The sequence below is a fragment of the Pezoporus occidentalis genome, unplaced genomic scaffold (assembly GCF_034315485.1).
Source record: "Pezoporus occidentalis ecotype Australia unplaced genomic scaffold, CSIRO_AGI_Poc_V1 ctg160, whole genome shotgun sequence".
In the NCBI taxonomy this organism is placed as follows: domain Eukaryota; kingdom Metazoa; phylum Chordata; class Aves; order Psittaciformes; family Psittacidae; genus Pezoporus; species Pezoporus occidentalis.
The window spans coordinates 2012805-2037890 of record NW_026913426.1 but is presented as its reverse complement, the minus strand read 5'-3'; the positions used below and the strand labels follow the sequence as shown (position 1 = coordinate 2037890).

Genomic DNA, 25086 nt, shown 5'->3' with positions numbered 1-25086 from the left:
TAATCTCCTGTCCTGGCTTCTTTATGTTGGCTGAGTATCATGAATAACCACATCACCCTCCAGGCCAATCTAACACCCCTCCAACGCTACTATCTTCCGCTGAAACACATTTTTAGCAGCCCAACTCAGTATGTCACCATTTAAGAGGTTGATAGCACATACACCCCTCGGGCCAGCTCTGCAGAGTTGGCAGGTTCACACCGCAGCACCCAAAGCGCTGGTGCTGCTGCGGTGCCAGAGCACATGGCAGCGGGAAGCAGCTGCGGGCTGCGACGGCTCAGGCAGGACTCGCAGTACCAGCCATAGGCTAACGCTGCCCGGGGCCCCCAGCCTCGGCTGCCCCAGGACCCACCTACGCGCGCCCTGCTGCTGCCCGCACACGGCGGGACGGGACCGGACCGGACCGGGCACCACACGCTCCCCTCACCACACGCCTGCCCAAAATGGCGTCCCAGGGAGCGGCGCGGCGCCCTCTCCTGGGCAGGCTGAGGTAATGGCGGCCGCCCTGCCGGAGGTGCGGTGCCTCCATGTGCTCTGCGGGCTTCGCGGGACGTGGAAGTTACCCAAGGCGCCTTGCACAGGTGCGGTGAATAAAGCTCCCCGGTATTTACCACAGCGTTACCCGCAATGGCGCCGCACGGCCATGCTGCAGATATGGCGCCCGCATTGCTGCAGCTCAGCCTCTGGGGATCGTCTCCTCACTGTCAACGACTGATGACTGCTGCCACTACCTCAGGTATTTATGGTTTTCGGGACTCTGAGGTAACCCGATGGGGGCTGTGACACGAGTGGGGTGGGTCGGGTGTGCCTTTGCATGGTCTGACCTGCCTAAGCTGCAACTTGCAGCCACCAGCGGCAGCCTTAAACCCCCTCTGCAGCGGTCTGTGTTGTACCTTGGTGAAGCTGTAAGGGTTTTCACTCCAAGGGATTGAATAACACAGCTCTAAGTCACCGGGAAACACCTGAGGTGCAAAAACATTCAGGCATGGCTCCACGTGGATGAGGCGTTCCAGCAACCGAGGGCAGCTTGTGTGTCATCCATGGGGATGAGCCTCGGGAAGATGGTTTGCACATGCATTCTTGGCAGAGTTAAGCTCATAAAGATCGCTCTGTTTGAGGGATTGCATCACCGCAGGTTTCTGAGTGACTCCGAGCTCAAGATGCATATTTTAAATCTCCCCTGCTGTTGCTGATAATTTGTTCCATATTTACCATATTACTTAGTACTTGTAAATGGAGGGGGGTTTAGAACATAACTGTTAATTAAATTAGATAGCCATAGCCGCTGCAGGCCGAGCTCATCTCTGTAATGCCATTGCAGTCTGTGACTTTAATGTTCAGGATGAGTTTAGTGCTACTGACTTTCTCCTTACATTAATCCATTGGACTTGAAAAGGAATGGAGTTTTTACTTCTGTGTAAGCTCATTTCTGTGTCGAGCTTTGTGCTGGCGTTGAGTCCTAAAGGTTTTCAAAGGATGAGGTTACTGCAACTGTACTGCTTGTTTAAGTAAAGTATGTGATAAATATATGCAATTCTGGACTTGGTCAAAGACAGGTCTTACATCTGCCTCTGTCAAGGTAGGATTTAGGTAAGAATGTAGGTAAAATAAAAGACTTTGTGCAACAGGCTTTCAAAAGCACATTTTCTCAGCTGGAGTTTTTATGGTAATAATTTTCCTTAAAGTAAATTGTCAGACTCCCACAATATCAGAAAAAAGGGGCAGCTCGGAAGAAACTTATCTCAAGCACTGTTCTTCCACGTTCTGCAGGGATTGCATCCAGTATAGCATGTTTAAAATCCATTGAATTAAATGATCGTTACCATTTAGGACTAGAATATCCTTTGCACACTTGATGATAGCTTTCATTTGGAGCAAGTAAGATGTAAATGAGATCCATGCTGTTGGGCCCACTAATGTGCAAGCTGGTGAGAGGTCCATTGTTTTTGTGGCAGTTTTACTGTTTCACTTTTAACATGTTCTACGTTATTTGTGAAATCGGTTCAGAGAAAATGTGTTCAAACAGTGCTGAGGAAAAAATGTTTTAGTTTTGGCAATTAATTATAAAAACAAACTGCAGATTCATTTCAGCATCCACTGAAGCCATGAAAGCCAGAGAGAATGTAGCTGTACTGAGCATCAGCTATCTGATTACACTCCAAGTGTTTTCAGCTTTCATGTTATCTTATTTGAAGTGACAAACCAGTGTCTTTCACTGGTATTGTTCTTGCTAAATGTCTCCTCTATTTGTTGTTTAACCAATTATTTTAAGTTTAATTTGTTGCCAGATGACCAGATTTACCACATACAGATCTGTATTAATGTAAAGTAGTAAAGCATTTCATCCTGTTTTGGAAGTCAGACTTCAGAAGGATCAGTAGAGATCTGTAAGAATGATTCAGGGATTGGAAAATACAATTTAGAGCAAGATACCTTAGCAACTCTTTCTAGTTCATTTAACCCAGAGGTGACTGAGAGCTGTTAGCTTGCGTTCAGTGTGTGTGTTCATGAGGAGGATGTTTCTAATCTTAAAGGTGTCCTAACATTGAAAAGAATCTGTGTTGTAAGAGTGGTGTCTGTCTGGGTATTGGAGCAGTTGTGAGTAGAAATAGGGAATACAATTCACTTTTAGAGAAACTTCCTGAAGGTTGACTTGCCTTTTGCACTGGACTGCCTCTCTGAATTCACATTTCTTATTGGAAGTGGGGGAACAGAAAAAAAAGAAAAGGAATTATTTGCTTCCCAATACCTTTTGTTAAGTGAGGAAAAGCAAAAATGTGACTTATGATGAACTCTAAAACATATGCCATAAGATACATATACCACAGCATGTATTCGCATGAAAAAAATTAGGAGGAGCTATGTTCTCAAAATAGTTTGTATTTGGTCCTATGCATGTGTTATTCATTGTGCACACATACTTACTGTGAAAGTTGAAGGAAATAAACAAGTATGAAGTCATTAAAAGAAAAATCAATTCAGGTGGTCACACTTCAGCCCAGTTTGTGTGCCAGTGTCTGTTTGGTTTCGGGTGCTTTGTGCTTTGTTATTGTTATTTAAGGCTATGTGCAAAGTTATAAGCAAAACTGAAGAATAGACTGAACTTTGCTTCTGGAACATGTCTTGTATTGGGGTGTTCTTTATATTTAAAAATATCTGTTGAATACTTCTTCATACTGGATGATACAAGATAGCAGTTCCCCTCTTTAATGTGAAATATGGAAAAAGAACCAGTTGTCCTCATTCCCTTATAACTTCACCATGTACTTCTGGTGTAGGTATTTTCAGCATAATGTAGCTAGTCCTGCTGGTGTTACTGTCTCCCATGCTTTAATCATACAGGAATTATTCTGGTCTACATTGTTATCTAGTCTAAACGGCCTGCATGTTAGCAGCCACTGAAATGAAGCATAGTTTTAGACTCCACATGATGCTTAGCAGTTTATTATTAGCTCCATATTTTGTGCACTTTCATAGCACGTAGTCACTGCCCTTTTGTAATAAAAAGCAACAGCTGTGGAAAAAATGGTGCAGTTGGGCTGTACCTATTCCCTTATGGCCTTTCTGTCCCTGTCCTAATCCGCTGAGCCCTGATGGAGAGCACAGAGAGCCTAAGCAGTAGTGCAGTAATACCTCCGTGCTGCTTAACCAGTTGGGGGGCAAGGAGGTAGTCTGATCAGTCGGGTTGTTGACAGTCAGGAGTGCCTATTGGACAGACAGTGACCTTGCTCAGGGGTGAGAGAATCTCTTGGTGCTGACTTTTCCCCAGTGTATGGCCAGGGAACTTGTCGTTCCACTGAGACCTCCAGAAAGGACATTAGAAACGTATTGTCAGTGTGAGTGATCTTGACTTAAATCTTCCAGCCTGAACAAACACACAGCTCTGGATCTACCCTGTACCCTCTAGGCTGGCAATAAGGTGCCAACTGAAGGTGCAGATAAGTGTCCTTTGAAGATTGTTTTGGTGTCAGTTGGTGTGTGGGTCAGGCAGAAATGGAGGAGCCCTGAGGCTACAGAATATATAATTTGGGATTTTGTGCATCCAGTTTTACTGTAAGTGGAGACAGAACTTCACTACTGGAAGTTGAATGGCCCCCGTAAGTGTTGGTTCTGGGAGATGAACACACGTAAGACCTGCCTTTTGGGATTCAGTTTGGCAGGAATGAAAGCTGGCAGAGCTAAGATGACAAAGTGCTTTAAGATCCTGTCCTTGCCCTTCCAGTTCTCTGGGTAGTATGTTCCCCCAGGCTGGGTGACTGTATGCAGCAACAATCCTTTAAGTACTTCCCTTGGTTTTGAGTGTTGGCTCATGCTCTTCTTTAGTTGCCTGTAGTCAGATTTATAATGTATCTGCTGAGGCTTATTTTTTTACATGAGAAGATATTTGGTCTGTATCTTTGTCTCTTTAAAGGCATTCTGCTATAATGCACTGCTCTTACTATGGGCTTGTTAGTTTCACAGAAACTTGTAGAAGGCTTCTGACCAGCACTAAGGGTCTGCTTGCCATAAAGACCACCACCTGCTTGCTAACCACCTCCTATTTGTCAAGGTGCCTCTTCTCCCTTATTTCAAGTTCAACAACTGAACTTTGTTAGCAACAGTAAACAGATAAGTAGCTCAATGTCTATTCAATGAGTGGCCTGCCAAGCTACCAATGCAAGGATATTTTTGTAAAGAAATATGCAGCTCAACTTGTGGTGGCATTGAGAAGCTGAGCTGCAAAAACATCAACACCACCAGGATACAGTATTTTTCTCCTGATTACAACACACTCATTTACTTTGGAATTCTTAATGCCAGCTGAGGACTACAGGGCAGTGACAGTAGAAGAGTTGTCCAGATGCCAAGGAAAAGAGAGAACTGTATATGTACTTCTGCCCTGAAATGGTGGAGGGCAGGGAGAAAAGCTGGGTAATGATTCAAAAGAATACATTTCCATAAACTTTTCAAGGGAGTCTGCAGATTGCTCCAACAACAAATACCTGCAGTACTTTGAAAAGATGTCTAAAATCCAGCTGATTGCTGAATTCTCAGGTCTGTTTGTTCACTTTGCAGAGGTCTGCAGAGTCAGAGCAGCTTTTCTTTTAAAATTGACATAAATTATTACCTTTCAAATTAGCTGAGAAAGCCATCACATAATGAGGTACTTGTGGTGGGAGCAATCCCTGTAGTATGTATTCCTAGGGCTTGGGAGAGAGCGGGCTCTAACATCTGACTGGGTTGGCCAGGCAGCAATACAAAGAACAAACAAATAACTGTAATAGAGACTTTGTTTTGGTTTGTGTGGAAAACTCAAATCACTGTGCCTTTCTCTAGGGTATGTAGACAGCTTTTTTACCTCTTCATAGATGATTGTTTCTGTGTGAAGGCAACCTATCCAGCACCCAGCATTTATTCACTTTTAGATTCACTAGCAGTTCACAGTATTGACTTTGTGAAAGCAACCTTATGTTACTTAATGGTTTTAACTTCTGGTATAAGCTTCTGTGGGAGCAGGGATGCCTTTTTCTTATGCATTTGTATGATAACAAACATTGTGTGTCTGTGTCCAAGCTGTTAGGTATTATGATATTATAAATAATCTTTGAAAGGTTCTATTATTTTATCTCACTGGTATCATCATGGGTGTGATGTCATTTTGTGGCTGTAGAATGAAGACATAGATGCCCTACAGTCGAAATTATTAAGTATCTCCTAATGGTGGGTGTGCTTATGGAAGCCACCTAAGAGCTGATATTTTGTATCAGGACTTTGTGTTCAAAGCCCAGTTCCAGTTGTCTTGAATTGCAGCTGTTGTGAGTGCACACTCTGCTATGAATGGAGTCCCAACTGAGGCTGCGTAGCTTAGGCATTGTTGAAAATGAGACCTATATGTTAATTGGCCACCTGTGAAAAGTTTTCAGTTGCTTATATGCCACTGCACTGGGGTTCTTTGGCAGAACTCGGGGAGGGAATTCATTTTTCTGTGATGATGTTCAGTTCCTGCAAGTGTTGCCTTTATCTTCTTGTAATCTTCTGCTTCAGTTGCTACTTAGCATCCAATTATCATATCTTCTTTCATTGCATACCCACTGTCAGGTACACGATCAGTGAGCTCCAAAGATGAAAGTCCAGAAAACGCAGGGAGCAAATGGCATTTGCTCAAGTAGTTAAAAGCTGTAGTATGAAGTGTGAAAATTTTTCAGGGCTATTTCTCAGACACTGATGACACATGATAGAACATGGTTCATTATCAAAAGTGTGCTTCCTCCACACGAAGGTCCTTCAGCTTCATTCCTTTATATATATCACACTTTGACTGAAGGTGATTAAAGCTCCCCTGTCACCAGGACTGGTAGTTGAGAACCAGTGACTATTCAGAATAAAATAGTGAGAAGCCCTAAAAAAGTAACAATTAGTTTAGAAGCAGCCGTCAAAATTTAACCTAAATTTTGTCCATGTGGTATTTCCTTGCTGCAAGGATTACTTCGAGAAGTTGTGCAGAGAGCAGCCAGTACTTCACACACTGCACAACTGCTCCTTGTAGCTACAGTTCTTATTCTGTCATGTTCCTTGCCAGCTGATAAAGCCACTGTGGAGTTCTGCCATTGCCTTTCATGCAGCTGTGATTTGGATCTCCCTTTCTAATTGATGACTAATTTCCATTGTAATGAAATTGGACGATGCTGTAAAATCCATGAGGCCCTGTGACCTATCCTTGCTAACATTATACTCTTATAAATAGGAAAGGGTCCTAGGCAGTGGAGCCCTCTTCTCAATTTTGCTATTTTGTGACCTTGGGCAAGCCAGTTCAGTACTTAATGTGCTTTTATCTTCTCACTTTTTATCTGTGTAATCTATTGAGATGATCCTGAATTGCCATTTGACATGCACAGTGCCAACTGTAAAGGGATCCTCATTACCCTGCACTAACATTAACCTGATAGATTTAGCTAAAATACAAAGTGAACTGACAGAAGTTGAACTCAACAGAATAATCACTGAGCAAGCACTGGGGGCACACAGCACAGTGCACAGATCATGTACCAGTTTGTATGAAATCCGTTCAATTGTCTTCCCAGTGTCTCTGATAAATCTTTTTACAACACCCCAGCTGTCCTTGTGTACAACTGTATACATGTTCTTGATGTTCTGAAAGTGGCCTTTCAACAAGGAGCCATTATTTTCCTACGTTCTTAATGCACGATATGATAGTCCTGTCTCCTTGTACAAAATATCTTCTTTGCCCAGTGAATGATGTAGTTTGAACCTATCAAATCAAAGTCAAGTTTCATCATAAGCAGCGTCACATGTGACACAACTGGATTTTGAAAGCACTATCTGGGATTTCAGAGCTCTCAGTTCAGTTTCCAGCTTTCTCATAGATTCATATGACCATCTCTGCTCAGGTGGTGGCTGCACCTGATCAGGAATGATCAGCCCAGCTGAGAACAATCAGCCTGGCCTGGGCCTTGAGTGAAAAAGGAGATAGGGTCCTCCAGCTAACATACCCTGATGGTCCCTTCCAGCTGTTTTGTGGCACAGCTCAGCATCTGGCTCTTTCCCTGCGCACACTGCAGTTTTGCCACTGGTTTGAGCAAGCATTCACATTTGGGTCCAGTTCCTACTGATTTCATAAACACGACCTATGCCAGGACAGTGATTCAATGACAGGAGTCTGGAAGGAAGCTGTTCTCCAGGGGGTTTGTTCTTCTTGGAGATCAGCATTTGTTGGCACTCAGTAGCAGCATCCATTCTTGGGATACCTCTGTGTGTGTGAACTTACATGCATCTACTGCCTTTGGGTATGCTTTTTCAGCAGCTAAACAAATGGGGATGTAAAGGAATCAGGAGGCTCGATTGTTCTTTGTTGCTGTCTTTTGGAAAACTTGTCCATTAAAATGCATGTGAGCTTTTTCTGTTACTTCAGGCTTTTTGAATGTATTTTCCAATATCAGGATCTAAGCCGCAGGATCAGGCTGTTACCTTGAAAATCTGTGCATTAACTGCCTCGTATCTTATCTATATAGCTGTTGAACTAATCAGTAAACACTCTACTAGTTACATTTATCCTCCCAAGCTGAGGGATCACGCACCACTGGCATTGAAAGGCTGAATGATTTGCCCCGGTTCATGCTTTTGAATAAAATTGACAGCTATGAGATGGAAATGTTCAGCTCTTTTTTTTTAATTTGCTGCAGTAAAGATTTATCAGACAGAGGTGAAGTCTTTGACCCAGTTTTGTCCTGCTGGGGTCTTTCTGAACGCCTTTACAGGCTACATAGGGAAAGGAGGAGTTCCAAGCACTGATATTTTCAGGTATCTCTTACTCTCCCACTTACAGCCATGATACCCCAGCAAGCCAGTGGGATTTTAGGATACCTCACTAGCTCCACTTTGCATCTGAAGCAGAGGTTTAGCAGGGCTGGTGAGAGGCCGCTGCAGAACAGGACTCAGGGCAGTGTTCCCACCCAGCTGGGAGCAGGGCACCTCGAGGTGCCGCATCCCCTCGCAAGGAGCCCATGGGATGCTGCTGGAGCTGGAGCAGGGCTGCGTTCGGACCGGCCGAGGGCTGTGCTGCATGCGGGGTGCCGGCGGGCCGCGGGCCTGGGGGCAGGGCGGCTGTCTATTTTTAGTGAGGGTTTTATAGAGTGGATCCCTGCGGTCTGGCTCCACACTGAAATATTGTCCTAGTCTCAATGACATAAACACAGGGCCAGCCTGTGATCCTGGCGCCAGCTTCAGCTTAGGGAATGTGAATGAAAGTACCAGTGGGGTCCAGGCAAGAAGGAGAAGAAAAAAATCCTGACTGTAATTACAAATAAATCCCAAACCCTTTCGCTCTCATGGCTCACTTAGTACAGCAAATAGCCTCTGATTCTCTACAAATAAGTCCCAGCTTAGTTACTGACAGATCTACCAAGAGGCAGTTAATGGAATAATGACTAAGGGAAGCTTAGGGTAATTTACAAACAGTTCCCAGTGTTGGAGGGCCATTCCCCCACCTCACCCCCCGCCCTGCTCCCTTCAGGTCCTGCAGCAGTAAGCCACTGGGCAAGACCAAAGCCTGGGCACAAGGGCTCTCTTAGGCTGGGGGGAGAAGGCTGCTTGTTTACTTGTTTACTTATTTAAGAGATCTAACTCAGAATAATGACAAACAGACTCCAATATCTGGAGCTGAACTGTACCCCTAGAGTGAGTGATGTAGTTTAGGGTCTGCAGAGCAAGGTTATTCCTACTCACTTTTTCAAAGAGGAAAGTGGGGAGATCTGAAGTGGCATAAAAAGTCATGAGACACTTTAAATGCGGCAGTGTTTCTTTTGCTTCTTTTCCTGTTACAGAAAAAAATGTCTCCTCTTTGAATCCCTAGTCCAAGCCTGTTTCAATACCCGAGCTGAAGTGCTCAGTTTACTTACAACAGTTAACCGTCATGTTCACAACAGGGAGAGAACCCTGGTGGAACTTCCACAGTGGTCAGGGCAATGCTCTTTTTTTGTTTGGTTTTGATCTTTTTGTAAAGAAAACCAGAACTGTTCCAAAGAGACATCATCTTATGAAGATCACCATCTTCACACAATGAGAGAGTTAAAGTATATGCCATTGTGTCTGGCATCTTCTTGAACTGCTGAGGTGTTTATTATGAAGACATGTACTTTAGAAGCGGATGTTGCTCCAGGAGGCAAACTTGAAAGGATATTCTATTGAAGTGTCATTATTTCAATCCTGCTTGAAAGAAAATGATCCCAAGACCAAGGTGTGTGTGGTAATGTCAAGCTGATTGTCAGTCCTGAGATGGGCTGTTTCTTCTTACTGTGCCACCTTAGACTTTCCAAGTATCTGCATTAAAAGGAGGGTAATAGTCACTTGTTAATATTTTTTTAATGAAAAAACCCGACAAAGTCCTTACTCAGGCTTATTGAAGGAATTGGCTATGCATAAGTGATGCTTTGCTGTCAGCAAAGTAGTAATTTGGGACTACTTCTTTCTTTGTGGTGGAGATGTGATGGGGCTGCTTGTCATATTCCTACTATACCCTGTGTCAGTGCTCTTATACAGATGGTGGTGTTGTGGGGACCCTGCTCTATACCCAAGAATGGCTCTAAAAGCTTTTAACTCTATCCTGTAATTGATGTGTTGTGTAAACTGCAAGAAAAGAAGGATATTAAAAAAAAAGGGGGGGGGGGGAGGACAACATATTTAATGAGGATGAGTAAACACACCCAAGATGTAACTGTAGATATAAGAAAAATAAAAGCAGCTGGGGGGCTTCTGAGACATTGTTTGTCTTGAAAGTGATGAGAAGAGGCACCATCAAAAGACTTGTTTTACTACAGTCATGCTTCATTATGGGGATGGAGAGTGTGGGGACGGGGAGGGGTGGAGGTTTCCTACGTGACCAGGTTGCCAGAAGAGAGAACCTAACTCGTTTGCATGGGCTAATTAATCCCTGAACCCAGTCAAAGCCTGAGTCAGAGGGAGAGAGCAAATGTCAGATCTGTGTCTGGGAAGCCTAGATTCATTATTTTACCCGCCTGGGTCCCTTTGCCTTCACAGGCAAAGACTTGCAACTCCCAAGCCAAAGAAATACATCCCAGAGATTCATACTGAACATGAGCAGGTTTGGAATCAGTCTCCTTTGTGTCTGTTTCTGTATCTGAATTAATCCGATACCACCATGTGTGTGCCTGTTTCATCATTTGTTAGAGAAAGGGGAAATCATTCCATTTGCCACTAAATGTACAAGTTTCTTTGAAAACTATCCTATTGAACATACAGCTTTTCACAACCAGCCCAGTCACTGAGTTCATGTTTTGTGACTTTGTGTAGTGCCTGCAAGGATAATGCTGTGCACTCAACTCTGGCTGATTATTGTGATCTACTTCTTTTTGAAGATATCAGATTCCCTAAAGGGCTAAAGCTTAAGAAGCAGGAAAGAAGTGATAAATACAGAATGCTGGGGAAAGAGGCACTGTTTCATCTTTCTCTACTTAGTAAAACACCTTTATCCTTGCAGATTTTCTAGCCAGAGCAAATTTTAAGGATGTCTAATAAAGCAGCAGTTCTGAATTTGTGGGACCTTCCTCTGCTGCATTTGCTCTTGAGGCAAAACTATAATCAGGAGTTGTTTTATATATTGAGCTAAATTCTGCTCTTTTATTTCCCTGTGGCCAAATTGGTTCTTGCTAGCACAAAGTGCAGCCAGCTTAGATTTAGACCAGGGTTTCCGAGTTAGATATATTTGTAATCCTGCTCCCTCTGGCTCTCTGATCAGGATTACGCTCTGCCTTTGGGATTTTGTGCTCCCACAAAACCCATGAGTCTCTCAGAACATTTTGCCCCAGCATCTCGGGCAACATTTACTGAGCAGAGGAGACTTGGGGATTCAGGACTTAGTTGACAGAAGTACTTTTAAAATAAGTTTAATTTTCCCTCGTTCATAACCAACAGAAAATATGATGTAATCGGATTTATTTTTTCCTCTTCACCCCCACTGGAGCCAGGGAAATGAAGTAGTTGGGAGAAAAGGGGTTGTCATTTTCAGTCAAGCAGCCATTCATCACGGAGTATTAGACAATTAGCAATAAAACATTTGAAGGGCTCCACTGGTGCTAAAAGGGCGAGGGGGTCTTTTTAAATATCAGAGGTGGGAAATGTTATGTATCAGGGTTATTCAGTAGCTGGCATCAATGAATCACTCACATGCACACAGGGCTTGTTTGGGGGGGGGGTGCTGTATTTCTCACTTCATTGAATCTCTGTCACTCAGTTGTTGTTAGTGTTTTATACAAAAGGAATAATAAAAACTTGGTTTATCTCAATAGATGTTTATCTTAATAAGCAGGCTCCTGGAAAAAAAAAGATAAATGCGTTCCTACTTGTCATGTGTGTATATATGTAATGTATGCTGCTACAGGGAGTTTGTTTGGATAAACAACATTGGCTGTGTGGAAATTCAGATCCCCGTCAGGAGCCATTGCTTGTAAATATAAGTGTCATTTTTTAACATAAAAAATGCCTTGGTTTCTGTTTCATCTTTTCCAATTCTCCCATTGGCCTCTCTCTTCGTAATGAATTGGTCTGCAAACTGTGAGACACTCAAGCAGCTCTGGTCTCTTCTCTTGACTGGCACGCAAAGGAAGATGGTGAGGTGGGGAAGAGGAGGGGGAGGATTGAGAAGAACTTTGGTTTTCCTCTGTTGCAAACCCTTTGCGTGAATAAATAAATAAATAAATAGAACCAGTTCCTACAAGTGGGGTTGCAGCCAAGAAAACTCTGTTCGGAGAGATTCAGATTTACAGCAGAAGACACTGCTGAGAGAAAAAGCGAGAAACGGAGACAGTGGAGTTCCACCTCCCATGATATATAGAGCCAAGGGGAGGTATAAATACCCGTCACTTCCCGGACAAACACCCAGGATCCTGTCTCTGGCTGACTTGCAGCAAGGCGCCCTCATAAAAGCTAAGATAAACAGTTTATCAGCAGATGAATGCACAAGCTCTGTTCTAAAGACAAAAGTCTATACCTTAGGAAAAATGCAGGAGCAAGAGGAGAGTGGGCTGGCAATCAAGGAGACACAGTATTTCAGGAGCAGAAACGACATGAAGTGAGAAAAAAAGAGCAATTCCTTAAGGACCTTGCAAGATTTTATTCTCTTCTCTTTTTAGGCAGTGGATACATCTCTGCATATAGCCAGTCTTAAAGACTAATAACTTACTTGTTTTAAGGGGGGGGGGGGGTGTCTCTTTTTAGTTTTGGGTTTTTTGCATTGCTATAATGCATCAGTCATTTTAGGATTTACTCCACTATAAAACATTCATCCCAGAGCTTAGTTTCAAAATATATTATTTATGCATCATTTATCATTGCATATACAGGTTCTTAGCCAAATGTATCCTTCCCCATCTCCATTCTGTTGGGATTTCAAGGTAGAACTTTGCTGTCTCAAGAAAATGTGTACCTTCTAAAGTATGTGATTCAGAACTGTTCTCTTTCAGAGCAGCTCATCACCTGCTGCCATTGTGTGGTCCATTAACAGAATCTTTATTGTGTGGCCCTTTCCTTAAATCAGGAAAGAGACAGAGAAATGGATGAGGTACTTCGAGAGGCAGCACAATGTTTCAAACATCCAGCAAAGATCTCCCTCAATCTTTCCAGACTAACGAATACAGCTTGAAAGCAGTAGAACAGTGATTGCATACCTGTGGTGCATGGATTCCTGGGAGAGGTCGTACATGGCTTTTCATAGCCAGTAATGTGGATTGGGTAGATGGTCATATGGCATATATGAACTGTGTAGAATGTCTGAAAGCTGTGCATTTCCTTTAGAATTTCTTTAGGGATTCACAATTTAGAAAATTAATCTGTAAGGAGTTCCTTACAGAATGTATAGGGGTGTGACCAAAGAAGAGGGAGCTAGCCTAGAAGCTCGCTAGGATTTAAGGCTAGAATTTAAGTGATTTAATTCAGTTGTCAGCAATATTGGTCACAGGTTTCCTCTGTAATTTTAGTAAAACCCTGGATATCCCTCTGCATTGATACAGCTTTACTGGTAGCATCTCCTCAGACTCTCCAGGCTACCTATGAAAGAGGCAGGGATTGGCATTTCTTGCACTATAAATTAGGAAAGCACAATGTGAGAGCTGGACAGAGCACTCATCTGGTTGTGTGGTTGGTTTACCTTTCTTAGTGATGAATAATCACTATTTCATGCCAATAGATGTTTAAAATAGGAAGTGAAAGGCAATAACATAGTGATTTAAATAATCTTTAAGTGGAAGGGAAAATAGAATATTGTAAGGAAGCCTCCACTCCTAGGGAAGACACAGCTTTTCCAAGCACACGTGGCATAGTTCTTCTTCATCCCAGTTTTGTAGTGGTTTATTTCTTTTCTGTGAGATTCCCTCCATGTTTTAGAGTGGTGCATGCATTGAGCCTGAGATAACAGTCTGGCTCATAGACCAGACTGACACCATGGACTGAATGCAGTGGGATGTCCCTGAGCACTGAGTTGGGTGAAGTAGGTCAGGCCATTTCTGTTAGTAGATTTAACGGAAAACAAATCTATTCTGAATTCTTTCAGTGCATCCTTGCTGTTGTGGGCTGAAACCAGATCCTTACAGAATGTGTTTTCAGAGTCAGCAGCAGAGCAGTGCAGGCTGCATACCTCTTCTCTCCTCATCAGAGATGTGACCCTGCAGAAGTGGTGTCTTACTTTTGCCCACGTTGGCTTCCTGTGTGCCTTGAAGGTTGTATTTGCTTTGTCTGCTGAAAAAAAAACCCACATTTTTACTCCTGACAGCACTCCAGAACCAATAAAGTTGAGGCAAAGGGAGTTGTATTCTCTGCTGCTTCATGCACCATTGCCAGCAGAGTGACCGTCTAGGGCCTCTGTGAGCTGCTGGCCCCTCTCCCTGTCCCAGGAAGGGCTGGCATCATGCACAGCGCCTGATCAGGCCGTTTACCTCTAGGTTTCATTTACTGCTGTTTTCAGCAAACCCTGAAATAAAACAGTTTCTTTTCACTCTGACCCAGAGGCTTCTGGCAGAGCTGTTACTGGCAGCTCTTCCCAGTCCTGCTATCAGCCATTCCACCAAGAAATTCTTGGGCCACAAGCGACTTCTGTCACTTCTGCATCCCTTGAGCTTTCACGGCCTTGCCAGGAGCCTGGTGCAGCCCCAGCAGACACCTGCACTTGAGGAATTATGGAGCTCCAGCCTACTCTGAACAAACCTCCTTGTACCCTAAATAGGCAGTCCCCCTGAGCCAGCCTTGTCCCAGAAACATTTCTTCCTGCAGGTAACTCAGTTTGGGAGAGAAAGATCTTCAAGTGCTTGCTTAGAATCACAGTTTTGAATGTAGGATCAGGCACAAAATAGCCAGGACATAGGCTTATAGGCTTTATTTTTAGCCTTAGAGACCTTTTTTAGATTTTAGCCTTCAGAGGCTGATAGTTAAAGAATTGTTCTCAAATACCAGTTGAGTAAAATTGCGTTTATTATTAAAAAAAAAAAGAAATACAAGACATTAGGTGTAACTGAGTTTTTGCTTTCCGTTTGAAATGCAGTTATTTTAACCTGTATTATTATTTGTGCCTTTGTGTTTAAACAAGGTAGTTTAAAAGTGAATTCAGAAATACTGGCAGTGACCTCCTTATTGGCTGCAGGTAGGAGCAAGGAAGAGAGAAAAAAGACAGGCACCCAAAAATACCATAAGTACCCTTGCTGGGATTGATCAGCCATCCCCACAACTGCTCCTTTTTGCAAGCAGTCATCAGCCCTTCCCAGAAGAAGGGGACCAGCCGATGAGCTCTGAGCATGGGCTGATGCTCCCATGTGTTGCGTTGAGAAACATTTTGTCCTGACAGGTGGGCAAAAATATGGAATGTGTGTGGAAGGAGGGGCGAGTAAAGCCTCCGCAGCTCGGCAGTAGAGGAGCAGCTTCCACAGGCTCAATCCCAGGAAGCAGAGTGGAACCATGGCAAGAACAGGTCAAGATGTGTGTGAAAACCCGAGCCAGAAGCCGTTTGTGTCTGAGCTTGCCCACTGGCTCTGCTCAGACCTCAGCGCCTCTGTGTCCTGCCCGTATTCAGCTCAGCACCAAAGTCATACCCAGTTAAGTCCTGAATTCAGCAGAATGCTTGTCATCTGCTTCTACCCCTTGACTTCTGGGGAATTGTATTTGAAAGACAAGGGTATGGCTTCTCACTTACTTCCAGGGACAATGTGTATGCCAGGGTTCAGCAATGAAAGTGTCAGGCTCTAGATGAAGGTAGAGACCTGAACTTCCAGGTGAAAAGAAATTCAGTAAAACCCCAGCAGATCCTTGACTGGCATCACAGCAAGTGTCACTGAGGCTCCTTTTACAGATGGGCTAGTGTCAGTTTTCCATCTTTTTCATGTAATTTATTCCAGTTCTATTATTTATAAGATGCCCTACATCCTCAGGATTAAAGCAAAGTGAGAGCTGGTTTAAATATAACTTAGAGTGAAAATAGTTGAGAAAATATTGTTGATTTTTAGGAAAAGAAATATGTTCACCTCAGTAATAAGATCTCTATTATTTTCAGTGACCCTAAATTTGAAGGTTAACATTTAAACAAGTGCTTAAATAATTCAGGTGGAATGGCTGAGCTTGGGTCCCATTAAACTTGGGCTTCTAAGTGCCTAAATAGCCTGCAGGAATGGGATTCGAGCACTTCAGGAAATCTTACTGGAACCGTAATGGCCTGTTCACCCCCCTTGCAGCGCGGTGTCCTGCGAGTGCTCTTGGCGAGGCGGTGGCTCTGCGATGGGAGTACCGTTTAGTATCAATTTTTTACGTTGTTTTATGTCTCCGCTGCTGAGGTGGATTTCCCGTCCTGTCTGTGTGGGCTGGGGCATGGCTGGAAATGGTGGTGCTGATGAGGGAGAGCTCTTGGAGAACTCCCTAGACAAAGTGCTTAGGAAGCGCTCGGGGGCCGGAGCCGAGAGACCCGCAGCGGGATCTCGGGGATCCCGGGCTCCGTGTGGAGGGTCTCGCTCGGCGGCAGCCCCTGGCGTGCGAGCACCGGCCGCGGGGCCCGCTCCTCCCGCCGGGGATGCTCCGCAGGGGGTTCCACGCTCGTTTCGGCGGGCGCGGGACGCTTATTCCGGGGGCTTCTCCGGCCCCGCAGAGCGCGGCAGAGGCGCCGGCTGCCCGCGGCTGCCTGCCGCTCCTCTCCGGCCGGTGCCCGCCGCCCGCCAGCGGCGCCGCCAGCAGAGGGCTCGCTCCGCCCGGGAAGGCGGCCGGCGGCGGCCGCGCGGCGCCGGGGCCGCGGGCGGGCGCGGGCGGAGGAGGTGTCTGCGGCGGCCCCGCGGGCGGGCGGGCGGCCAGCCGGGCGGGCAGCGCGCCGCGGGACCCATGTGCGGGGCCGGGCAAGCGGCTCCCGGCCGCCGGGGTAGCGCCGGCCGCGGTGGGGGAGCCGGCGCGGAAGCTCGCGCTCCTGCGCGGGGGGAGGCCGCGCTCCGCCGCCGCGCGGGCTGCGCCCATGGGGTGACCGGCGCGGCGGGGCGCGGCGGCGAGGCCGAGTGAGGAGCCGGCGGCGGAGGCGCGTTCAGGAGGAGCGGGGCGGCGCGGCGGCTGCCCCGGAGAGAGCAGCATCTCCCGGGGCGCGGCGGGCTCGCGTGAGCGGCGGCGTGCGGGAGGCGGGGGGAGGCAGCGGCGGCTGCCGGTTCAGCCTGCCCCTGCGGAGGGTGTAGGCAGGGGGAGCCGCGCGGTCCGGGACTGTTGTGGGAGTGGGGGTTGTGTTGTGTGTGTGGGTTTTTTTAAGGGGGGTGGGGTGGGTTAGAAGAGAGTCTGTGGTTTCCATGGAGATGAAGCTGAAAGTGCAGGAAATTTAAAGGCTTTGGGTCCTTGCAAAGCAGACAAACTGGTGCCAACGTGCGTGGCTGCTGTTGCTGCTGAGGAGGCTGCTTCGCGGACGGCGGAGAGGAGCGGGGAGGAAGAATCGGCAGCAACTTCTCCCATACGCACGGGCAGACAACGAGGAGCAGCAGCAACAGCAAAGCAGAATTTGCAACAAAAAAGACGCATCTCCCTTTGCCGGGGAGGGTGAAAAGAAGCGGCGGCAGCAGCAGAAATTTGGAGCGGCTCCACCAGGAGAAATTTTTATCGAGACGCCTGCAAGGAGAGTGTTTGCAGGGGGCTAGGGGGCTTGTTCTCTGGGCTTGTGAGGGGGCTGCCTTTGCTGGTGGTGCGGGCAGCGGAGGGGATTCCCCGTAAAGACAAGCTATTTTGGATATCCCCGTACAACTTTTCTGATGTATTTGCTTGCACCTTCTTCCCCTGCTGCTTGGTGAACCCAGCCCCCCTCTCCCCCCCCCCCCCCCCCCCCCCCCAGCGGTCTCCCAAGGATGGATCATTCCCAGTGCCTTGTGACTATATACGCCGTGGTGGTTCTGCTGGGTCTCCGGCTGGAGCAGGGCGCCTGCCAGCACTATCTGCACATCCGACCGGCTCCCAGCGACAACTTGCCCTTGGTGGATCTAATCGAGCACCCGGACCCTATCTTTGACCCCAAGGAGAAGGATCTTAACGAGACCTTGCTAAGGAACCTCATGGGCGGACACTTCGACCCTAACTTTATGGCTGTTTCCTTGCCCGAGGACCGGCTCGGAGTGGACGATCTAGCTGAGCTGGACTTGCTGCTCAGGCAGAGACCCTCGGGAGCGATGCCCAGCGAAATCAAAGGGCTGGAGTTTTACGACGGGCTGCAGCCGGGCAAGAAGCACAGGCTGAGCAAGAAGCTGCGCAGGAAGCTGCAGATGTGGCTCTGGTCCCAGACCTTCTGCCCGGTCCTATACACGTGGAACGATCTCGGCAGCCGCTTTTGGCCCCGGTACGTCAAAGTGGGCAGCTGCTACAGTAAACGGTCTTGTTCAGTCCCAGAAGGCATGGTCTGCAAACCTGCCAAGTCCGTGCATCTGACGATCCTGAGGTGGCGGTGCCAGCGCCGGGGTGGGCAGCGGTGCACATGGATCCCGATCCAGTATCCCATCATCGCGGAGTGCAAGTGCTCCTGCTAGGGCTGCGCTGCCCCTCCGCCCCGCGCCGCGGGGACCTGGGCTCACACAGACATGAGGGGCATTTGCTTTCTGGTTAACGTTGTAATGCACTGTAACGTGTAGGAGAATGTATATTGTGTGTATATATGGCACCGGTTTAATATACTATTAAAAGGTCAGTATTATACGTGAAATAATCAGCGTCTACTGTATTTTTAAGACTATTATCCTGATCGTTGCTAATGTATCTTTTTTGGGGTATTTATATTCCGGAGAGAAGTTGCTTCGCTTTGGCGAAGTAGGATTTTTGTTGGGTTATATTTTTTTTAGTTGTTTTTGTTTGTTTTTTAATAAAAGGATTAAAAAATAGAAACCAAACTTTTTGATAAGAAAACGTCTTAAAGCTATTTTCCATTATTCGGAAAGCGTGTGTGTGAGGGTTTTTTTTTTTCTTGTTTTCCTTATGGACTTTAGATTTAAAATAAAAAATAAGCGCCTAGAGCACAATGTTATTGTAAATAGAGAGGACAGTTTGAATGACTTAATCCTATGTAAATGAAGAGTATCTGCTATTTATTCTTTATATCCTTGTAGTAAAAGCGCAGTGCAGAATTAAAGTCAACCACTAAAAGACGAGCCGTTTGGATTCTGTTTGCTATCTGCCCTGCCCACCCTCGGGGGGGGGGGGGGGGGGGGGTGTCTCCGCTCTGCTCCGCGCTCAGCGGGACGTTCCGCGCCGGCGGGAGGGGTGGGAACCTGCTCGCGGCTGTACCGATGAACGGGGTTGTGCTGTGGGGGGGGTCCCGCCGGCTCCGCGCTGCGCCGTCCCCCGCGGAGGCGCTCACGGCAGCGCGCAGGCGGGGCGGCCCGGCGGCAGCTGGCTTGGGGGGTTCTTTTTTAACCGCTTGACATTTCATTTACAAGGGGACACGTGTCTTTCACACCTACCATTGTGGTGGGACACTGCTGAAACTTGACCCTTGGGCTCTGGGGGCTTTCAGCGCAGACACGTTATTAGCCCGATCCTATGACAGCCTCGCACCCCTGCCCGCCCGCCCGCCCGCCGTCGCCCCTCGCAGCCCGGTTAACTCTTGGGCTCCCGCCAGCCCCGGGTGCTCGTCGCACTGACGGGCTGCTCGGGGACCGGCCCCCTCCGGCGCCCGGGAGCACCGGACTGCCCCGGGGCCGCCGGGAAGCCGCGGTGGGACCGACCCCGGCCCGCGGGCGCGTAACTGTCCCGCGGCTCGGTCGAACCCGTCGCGATTAAGCAAGTGTTTGAGTTTTCCGTGCTGGGAGCCCCGGCGGTCTGTATCTCATAGATACCAACTGCAAAAACAAACTCTCCACGTGCGCTTCAGAAGCTCCCTGACAGCGCAGGAAGCCGTGTTCCGTATTTGTCTTGGAATCAAAACCCTTTATATTTTGTTTCCCCCAAACTGAGGGCATCTGTGTCATTATCTTCAACCCGTGTGTCTGCCAGTGCCAAAAGCAGCCCTGCTTTCTCTGACGTTTAGCTCGCCTGTCTCCGAATGCATATTCATTCCTTCTCTCGCTCTTTCGCTGCGTTTTACCACCCGTCTCTTTGCTTCTAATTTCAATAGTTTGGGAAGGGAGGGGGGGAATCAGATCTTGGGACATTTAGGGTATTCATTAACCTAGTGAAGAGGAACAGAGGCATTATTACTCACATAGAAGGCACCCTGCCCCCATGTCTATCTAAGGGTTCATTGTAAAAGGATTAAAAGTTAAAGACCTTCATCTTATGATTCTTTCATTTAATCTTCGTGGCGCCTGAAAGACATGCTGGATGGATGATCACATTTAAAATATTCCTAATGTCGGCTACCTTAGGACTCCAGGCAGGGCAAACAAACGTAATTTATTTCTAGAAGAAAGGGTATATTGAGATGTTTAAGTTTATGAACCACCATTACCATGTATATTTGTTAGGTTCTGACAAATACCCAAATAACATTAAAATCAGCCATTCATCACATATGAATTTATGCAAAACCTTGTGTGCCTGGGGCCAATATTTTTTTAGACAGAGTTTCGCTTGCAAAAAAAAAAAAAAGAAAAGAAAAAAAGAAAAAGTTTATTTAAAAAAAAAAAGCCCAAAGCAAGAGTTTTTCATGAGTGGTAAACACGAGAATTATGTGAACAGAAACTATTTCATGCTGGGATGGCAGCCAGGGACTCGGGAATGTCAACAAAAGTTCTGCGAAGGTTGAAAATGTCACTGGATTACAATACAAGGTCCTTTGCCCCATTAGCAAACTTCACTGAAGTGATATTGGCACTGCTGAGCGAGGGGACTCACCCTGTGATTTATCTGCCTGTGAGCCCAGCCATGGGGCAAACAGAGGCTTCAGCTGGGAACCACCACGCGCTGTTTGCTTATAGAGCCTCAGTCTTTATGTGTGCAGAGATGTGTGTGGATTTGTGAGTGTTACATGAGTGTGAAAGAAGAGTCTTGTTAATGTAGTCTAAATATCCATCACCATGTCTTCTCTTTAATCCGATAGTCATTGTGATCAGTAGGATGTATGTTCTTACATCCTTTCTCTACTAAAAGTGCCCCATTACTAATATATTGACAAGAATATTTGGGGTTAAAAAAAACAGGTTTCCACATGCACAAGGCCCGTGACTTTATTTTCTTTTTAAATAACTAACTAGATTTTGTCAGCTGGTAGAGCAAAAATAAACTCATAGTTTGCACTGTTGTTTCTGGTCAGGTTCACTTTCTGGTCCCCCTGCCCCAGTGTTGAGATGTTTGGCTTGCAGTGGAAGTGTTTCAAGCCAAACAAATGATGAATGTTTCTATGCAAATCTTCTTAATATTAGATTTTGTAATATGTTTTTAAAGCAAAATTGAATTATGGCTCTTTTAAATTGAAATCAATTCATAACACAGCCAATTTTTGTTTGCTGATCTTTGTAGTGGCATCGTAAGACCTCACAGTGACCACTGTGGGGAAGAAATAAGAAGGGAAAGGTTGAAAGTTTGCCTCTAGCTACTCTTCAGTTCCTTCTTTCGCAATTTCAGTGTTTTAAAGTGTAATATTGGAAATTGAGATTAATTTCTACCTCCACCACAGACTATATAGCATCAGTTGAGTCATTTAACCTTTGCTGTAGTTCCTTGTGGCAAGGCCAGGACTTCATCTGTTTTGTCAGTGCATTGAGTCTTTATCCATGAGAATTTGTTCTTTCACACCATGTGCTTATTCAAATCTATTAAAGAAAGTTAAGGCCTGGTGTTCAAGGGAGGTGGCTTGATGGGGTTAGATTTAGCGTCCAAGACATTGATTTTGCCAGTGCAGAGCAGTATCTTATGGAGGACTCTCAAATGCTGCACACTTCTGTTTATCAGGACGAGCATGTGATTTTTAGTGAAAGCTGTGATGGTGCAGGTGAATTTGGAAGGGCTGGGAGTAATACAGTTGATAAAAGGATTGAAAACATAGACTAAAGATGTCCAACATTTGTAATAAGCTCAACCAAAATTAGTCCTGGTAGTGTGAAGAAAAAGACCCAGCCAGGAGAAGTTTGTTACGCATCAAAACATCATCAAACCATCACAGGGTTGTGTCCTTACACATGTACTTAACTGAAAAAAAATCCAATTGATTAATTTAGCATTTTCAAAACACCACCACAAAGATAAATGCTTGAGATTGCATGAGTGCATGATGGAGTCGTCGCGAAAATAACCACAGCTAGACATTCCCCCAGTAGTGTTTGTAGAAATACTGGATAAGTTTTTCCTCTTCCATAGTTTAATGGAGAAATAATCTTAATTTAGTAACATCAACAGCTGCAAAAAACACTCCTAGCAAGTTCACCTTACTTCGGTTGTGTTATATAAATGTAATCTGCACCAAGCTTGGAGGGATCTTGGAGCCATTAAAAAGAAGATATTCCAGCTCGGAGATTTGCCAGGAATCTTCATTGAAAGTTGAAATAAATATAATGACGTCATCATATAACATAACATCATAGCTTTCAAGGTAAGCCAAACCAAAGGTATGTTGGCAGGGGAATGCTGCCACCTGGTAGATCCATGCTAGGAATAGATACGATACTCTCATCCAACGGGGAGGAGAATAGCCACACTCTTCCTGGAGTGCCCACAAGGATCCTGCAGTCTTTCTGTGCATGCAAGTCCTCTGGGAGCCTTACTACATGCGAGAGCTGCAGAACCTGTGTCAATGCTCTCTTTTAAGAGAGCAGCTACAGCAAATTTGAAGAGACCCTTTCATTCCCTCTTCCTTGCTCCCAGACCAAGCAAGAAGCTCCAATGGTTAAAAGGAAGGGAATGAATACATTCACTTGAAACAACTGTTGGAATGGTTCAGAGGGGAACTGAAATATTCAGCAATCAACATTAAAGACTCTAAATCCTTAGAGGTGTTATTGCAGGATCAGCAGCTTATAGCCCTCTTTGGTGAAGGCTGGGTACCAATGTATTACTGTTAAGCCTGCTGCAGCTAGTTCTCTGTTGGGAAAAGCAGCTGCTCTGTGATGTGTTTTCAGAAGAGTCTGAGAGAAAAGATACTGGAAGAGAAATCTGCACTGGGGTAATGTCACACTGAGTCACTTTTCTCTGCTGAACTGGAGGACAGGAGCTGCAGAGATGGTGCAATTCAGCCTCTAACTCTTCAGGTGGATAGTTTAGATGGAAACCAGCTGAGAGTGGATGATCAGGGCCTCACTGGGTATGTGTTCTGCCTTCTCCAGGGTATATTTGTGCTGACATTAGGCATGGTTCTGAGCCAGTGAGGCAAGAGCTACCACCAAGCTAAAGGCAGCAGTACTGACTGAGGCGCACAGATCTTAGCCCTAACTAGGCTGGAGCCTACTCTTCACCTAAGACAGACATTCCCCAGGACTCGGGTCTCTCCCTTAGAGAATCCAAGAGTAGTAGCTGCATCAGATAATCATAACAGTTTGAAAATAGGTTTCACACTCTCTCCTTGGGTTTTTTTTTCCCCCCTCATGAGCGGGGGAGTGGCAAGACTCCCATCACAAAGAACGTTACTCAGAACCAGAACAGATCTTAAGGCACAACACTAAAAACCTGTATGCAATGGAGAAGGACTGGGTGGCTCGGGGGATTGGTAATGGTATAAAGAGCTTTTCACCACTAGGCTTCTGGCTTCAGTCCAGAGGTAGTAACTGAAAGCCACAGTCATCTGATGCCTGCATAGTGGGTTGTGTCGAATGAGTTGTTGGTCTCTGCATAGACCCTACCAAGCAGGATCCAGATCACAAAGCCACCACCAGAACTGACATACTCGCAAGGAATCTCAATCCAAAGAGAATGAAACAGGAATGAAGATGTTTGATCTGTGTTTGTGATTTAGTAGCAAGAAGGGTATATTGTTGTTGAGGGGCTCCTGTTTGGTTTGTGGGGGAGGGATTAATATAGGAGAATATAACCAGTATAGTCCCCTGTATAGACACAACACTAATAGTATTTTCTTTCTGGCATAGTAATATCTTTATATTTGACCTGTACCTGGCAACTTATTGCCTGGCTTGGATTATACTTGGCAACGTATTACCTACCTTGTGGTCCAGAGGAAGGTGCAGCAGATGCTCCACTGTATTAAGCAGGAGTCCTGCTGCATGGTGTGGTGTGCATTATTTGATAGTAACTGCATCTTATGCCTACCTGTACAAATGCATCCTGCTCCCTGGGTGGCTCTGCTTTAGTTAAGGCAGCACAACTTCTCAGGGCTCAGGTTAGAGGTTACCCTTTCATAGGACCCCCAATCATGCAGCTCTGAACAAAGGATGGAACAAGCTGGGATTCAGGATATGCTTTGCGAGGCTGCTGTGTTGTACCTGTGCAATAAAAAAAATCCAGCACCTTTTCTCAGCAATAAATAACCTGATTTTAGGTTCAAGCATTAGGAAAAAGAAGTATAGAAACCCAGTGCATATTTATGTAAGGGCCAGTGTAAACATCACTCCTCTGTTTCAAAATGAACTTTCTGGTATTCCAGGCACTTCGTAATATTGTCTATGAGTGAAAAATGGACAGAAAATAATTTTCCTTCACTCCCCCTCCCAGTTTGCTTTGGATATTTAGAGATACTGCACACCTAGTCAGGGGTTTTTGCCTTTTGCATGGATTTGTTCCTCCAAAGGCACTCTTTCTCTCATACAGCAACAGAATACTGAAGCATATTGCATAAATATTATTTCAAATGTGAATAAATCATAGAGGGATTTTATAGGCCAGTGAGTGAAGCTGAAATGCTGTCTTCTAAGCTCAAGTGGACTTCCAAGTTCATCGTGTCCTTTTGGGATAAGTGGATACAAATTTTGGTTTGTAGGTGATACTTGCACAGGAAATGAGGTCACTGACTTGGACATCGGATGTCATGTAAAGGAACCTCACTGTCTCAGTTACAGCCAAGCCTTAAGTCTCAGTGCTACATTAACAATCTATCTCATGGCCTTAGAAACACTTGGGTCTCTCTCCTCTGCCTGGTTGTATCTGCTCATAGGCTGTTGGCTTCAAAAGGGTGTGAAGAGTCCTTTTTCATCCAGTAGTTTGCTGGATTCGGGTGTT

General features: G+C 45.7%; 1 protein-coding gene across 1 annotated transcript; it reads left to right on the top strand.

Moving 5' to 3' along the window:
* The first annotated feature begins 16973 nt into the window (after window positions 1–16973).
* Window positions 16974–19136, top strand: NOG (noggin). The gene is made up of 2 exons (XM_062612705.1): window positions 16974–17120; window positions 17361–19136. The coding sequence occupies exon 2, from the start codon at window positions 17850–17852 to the stop codon at window positions 18519–18521; it is 672 nt and encodes a 223-aa protein (XP_062468689.1). The 5' UTR covers window positions 16974–17120; window positions 17361–17849; the 3' UTR covers window positions 18522–19136.
* The last annotated feature ends 5950 nt before the right edge of the window (window positions 19137–25086 follow it).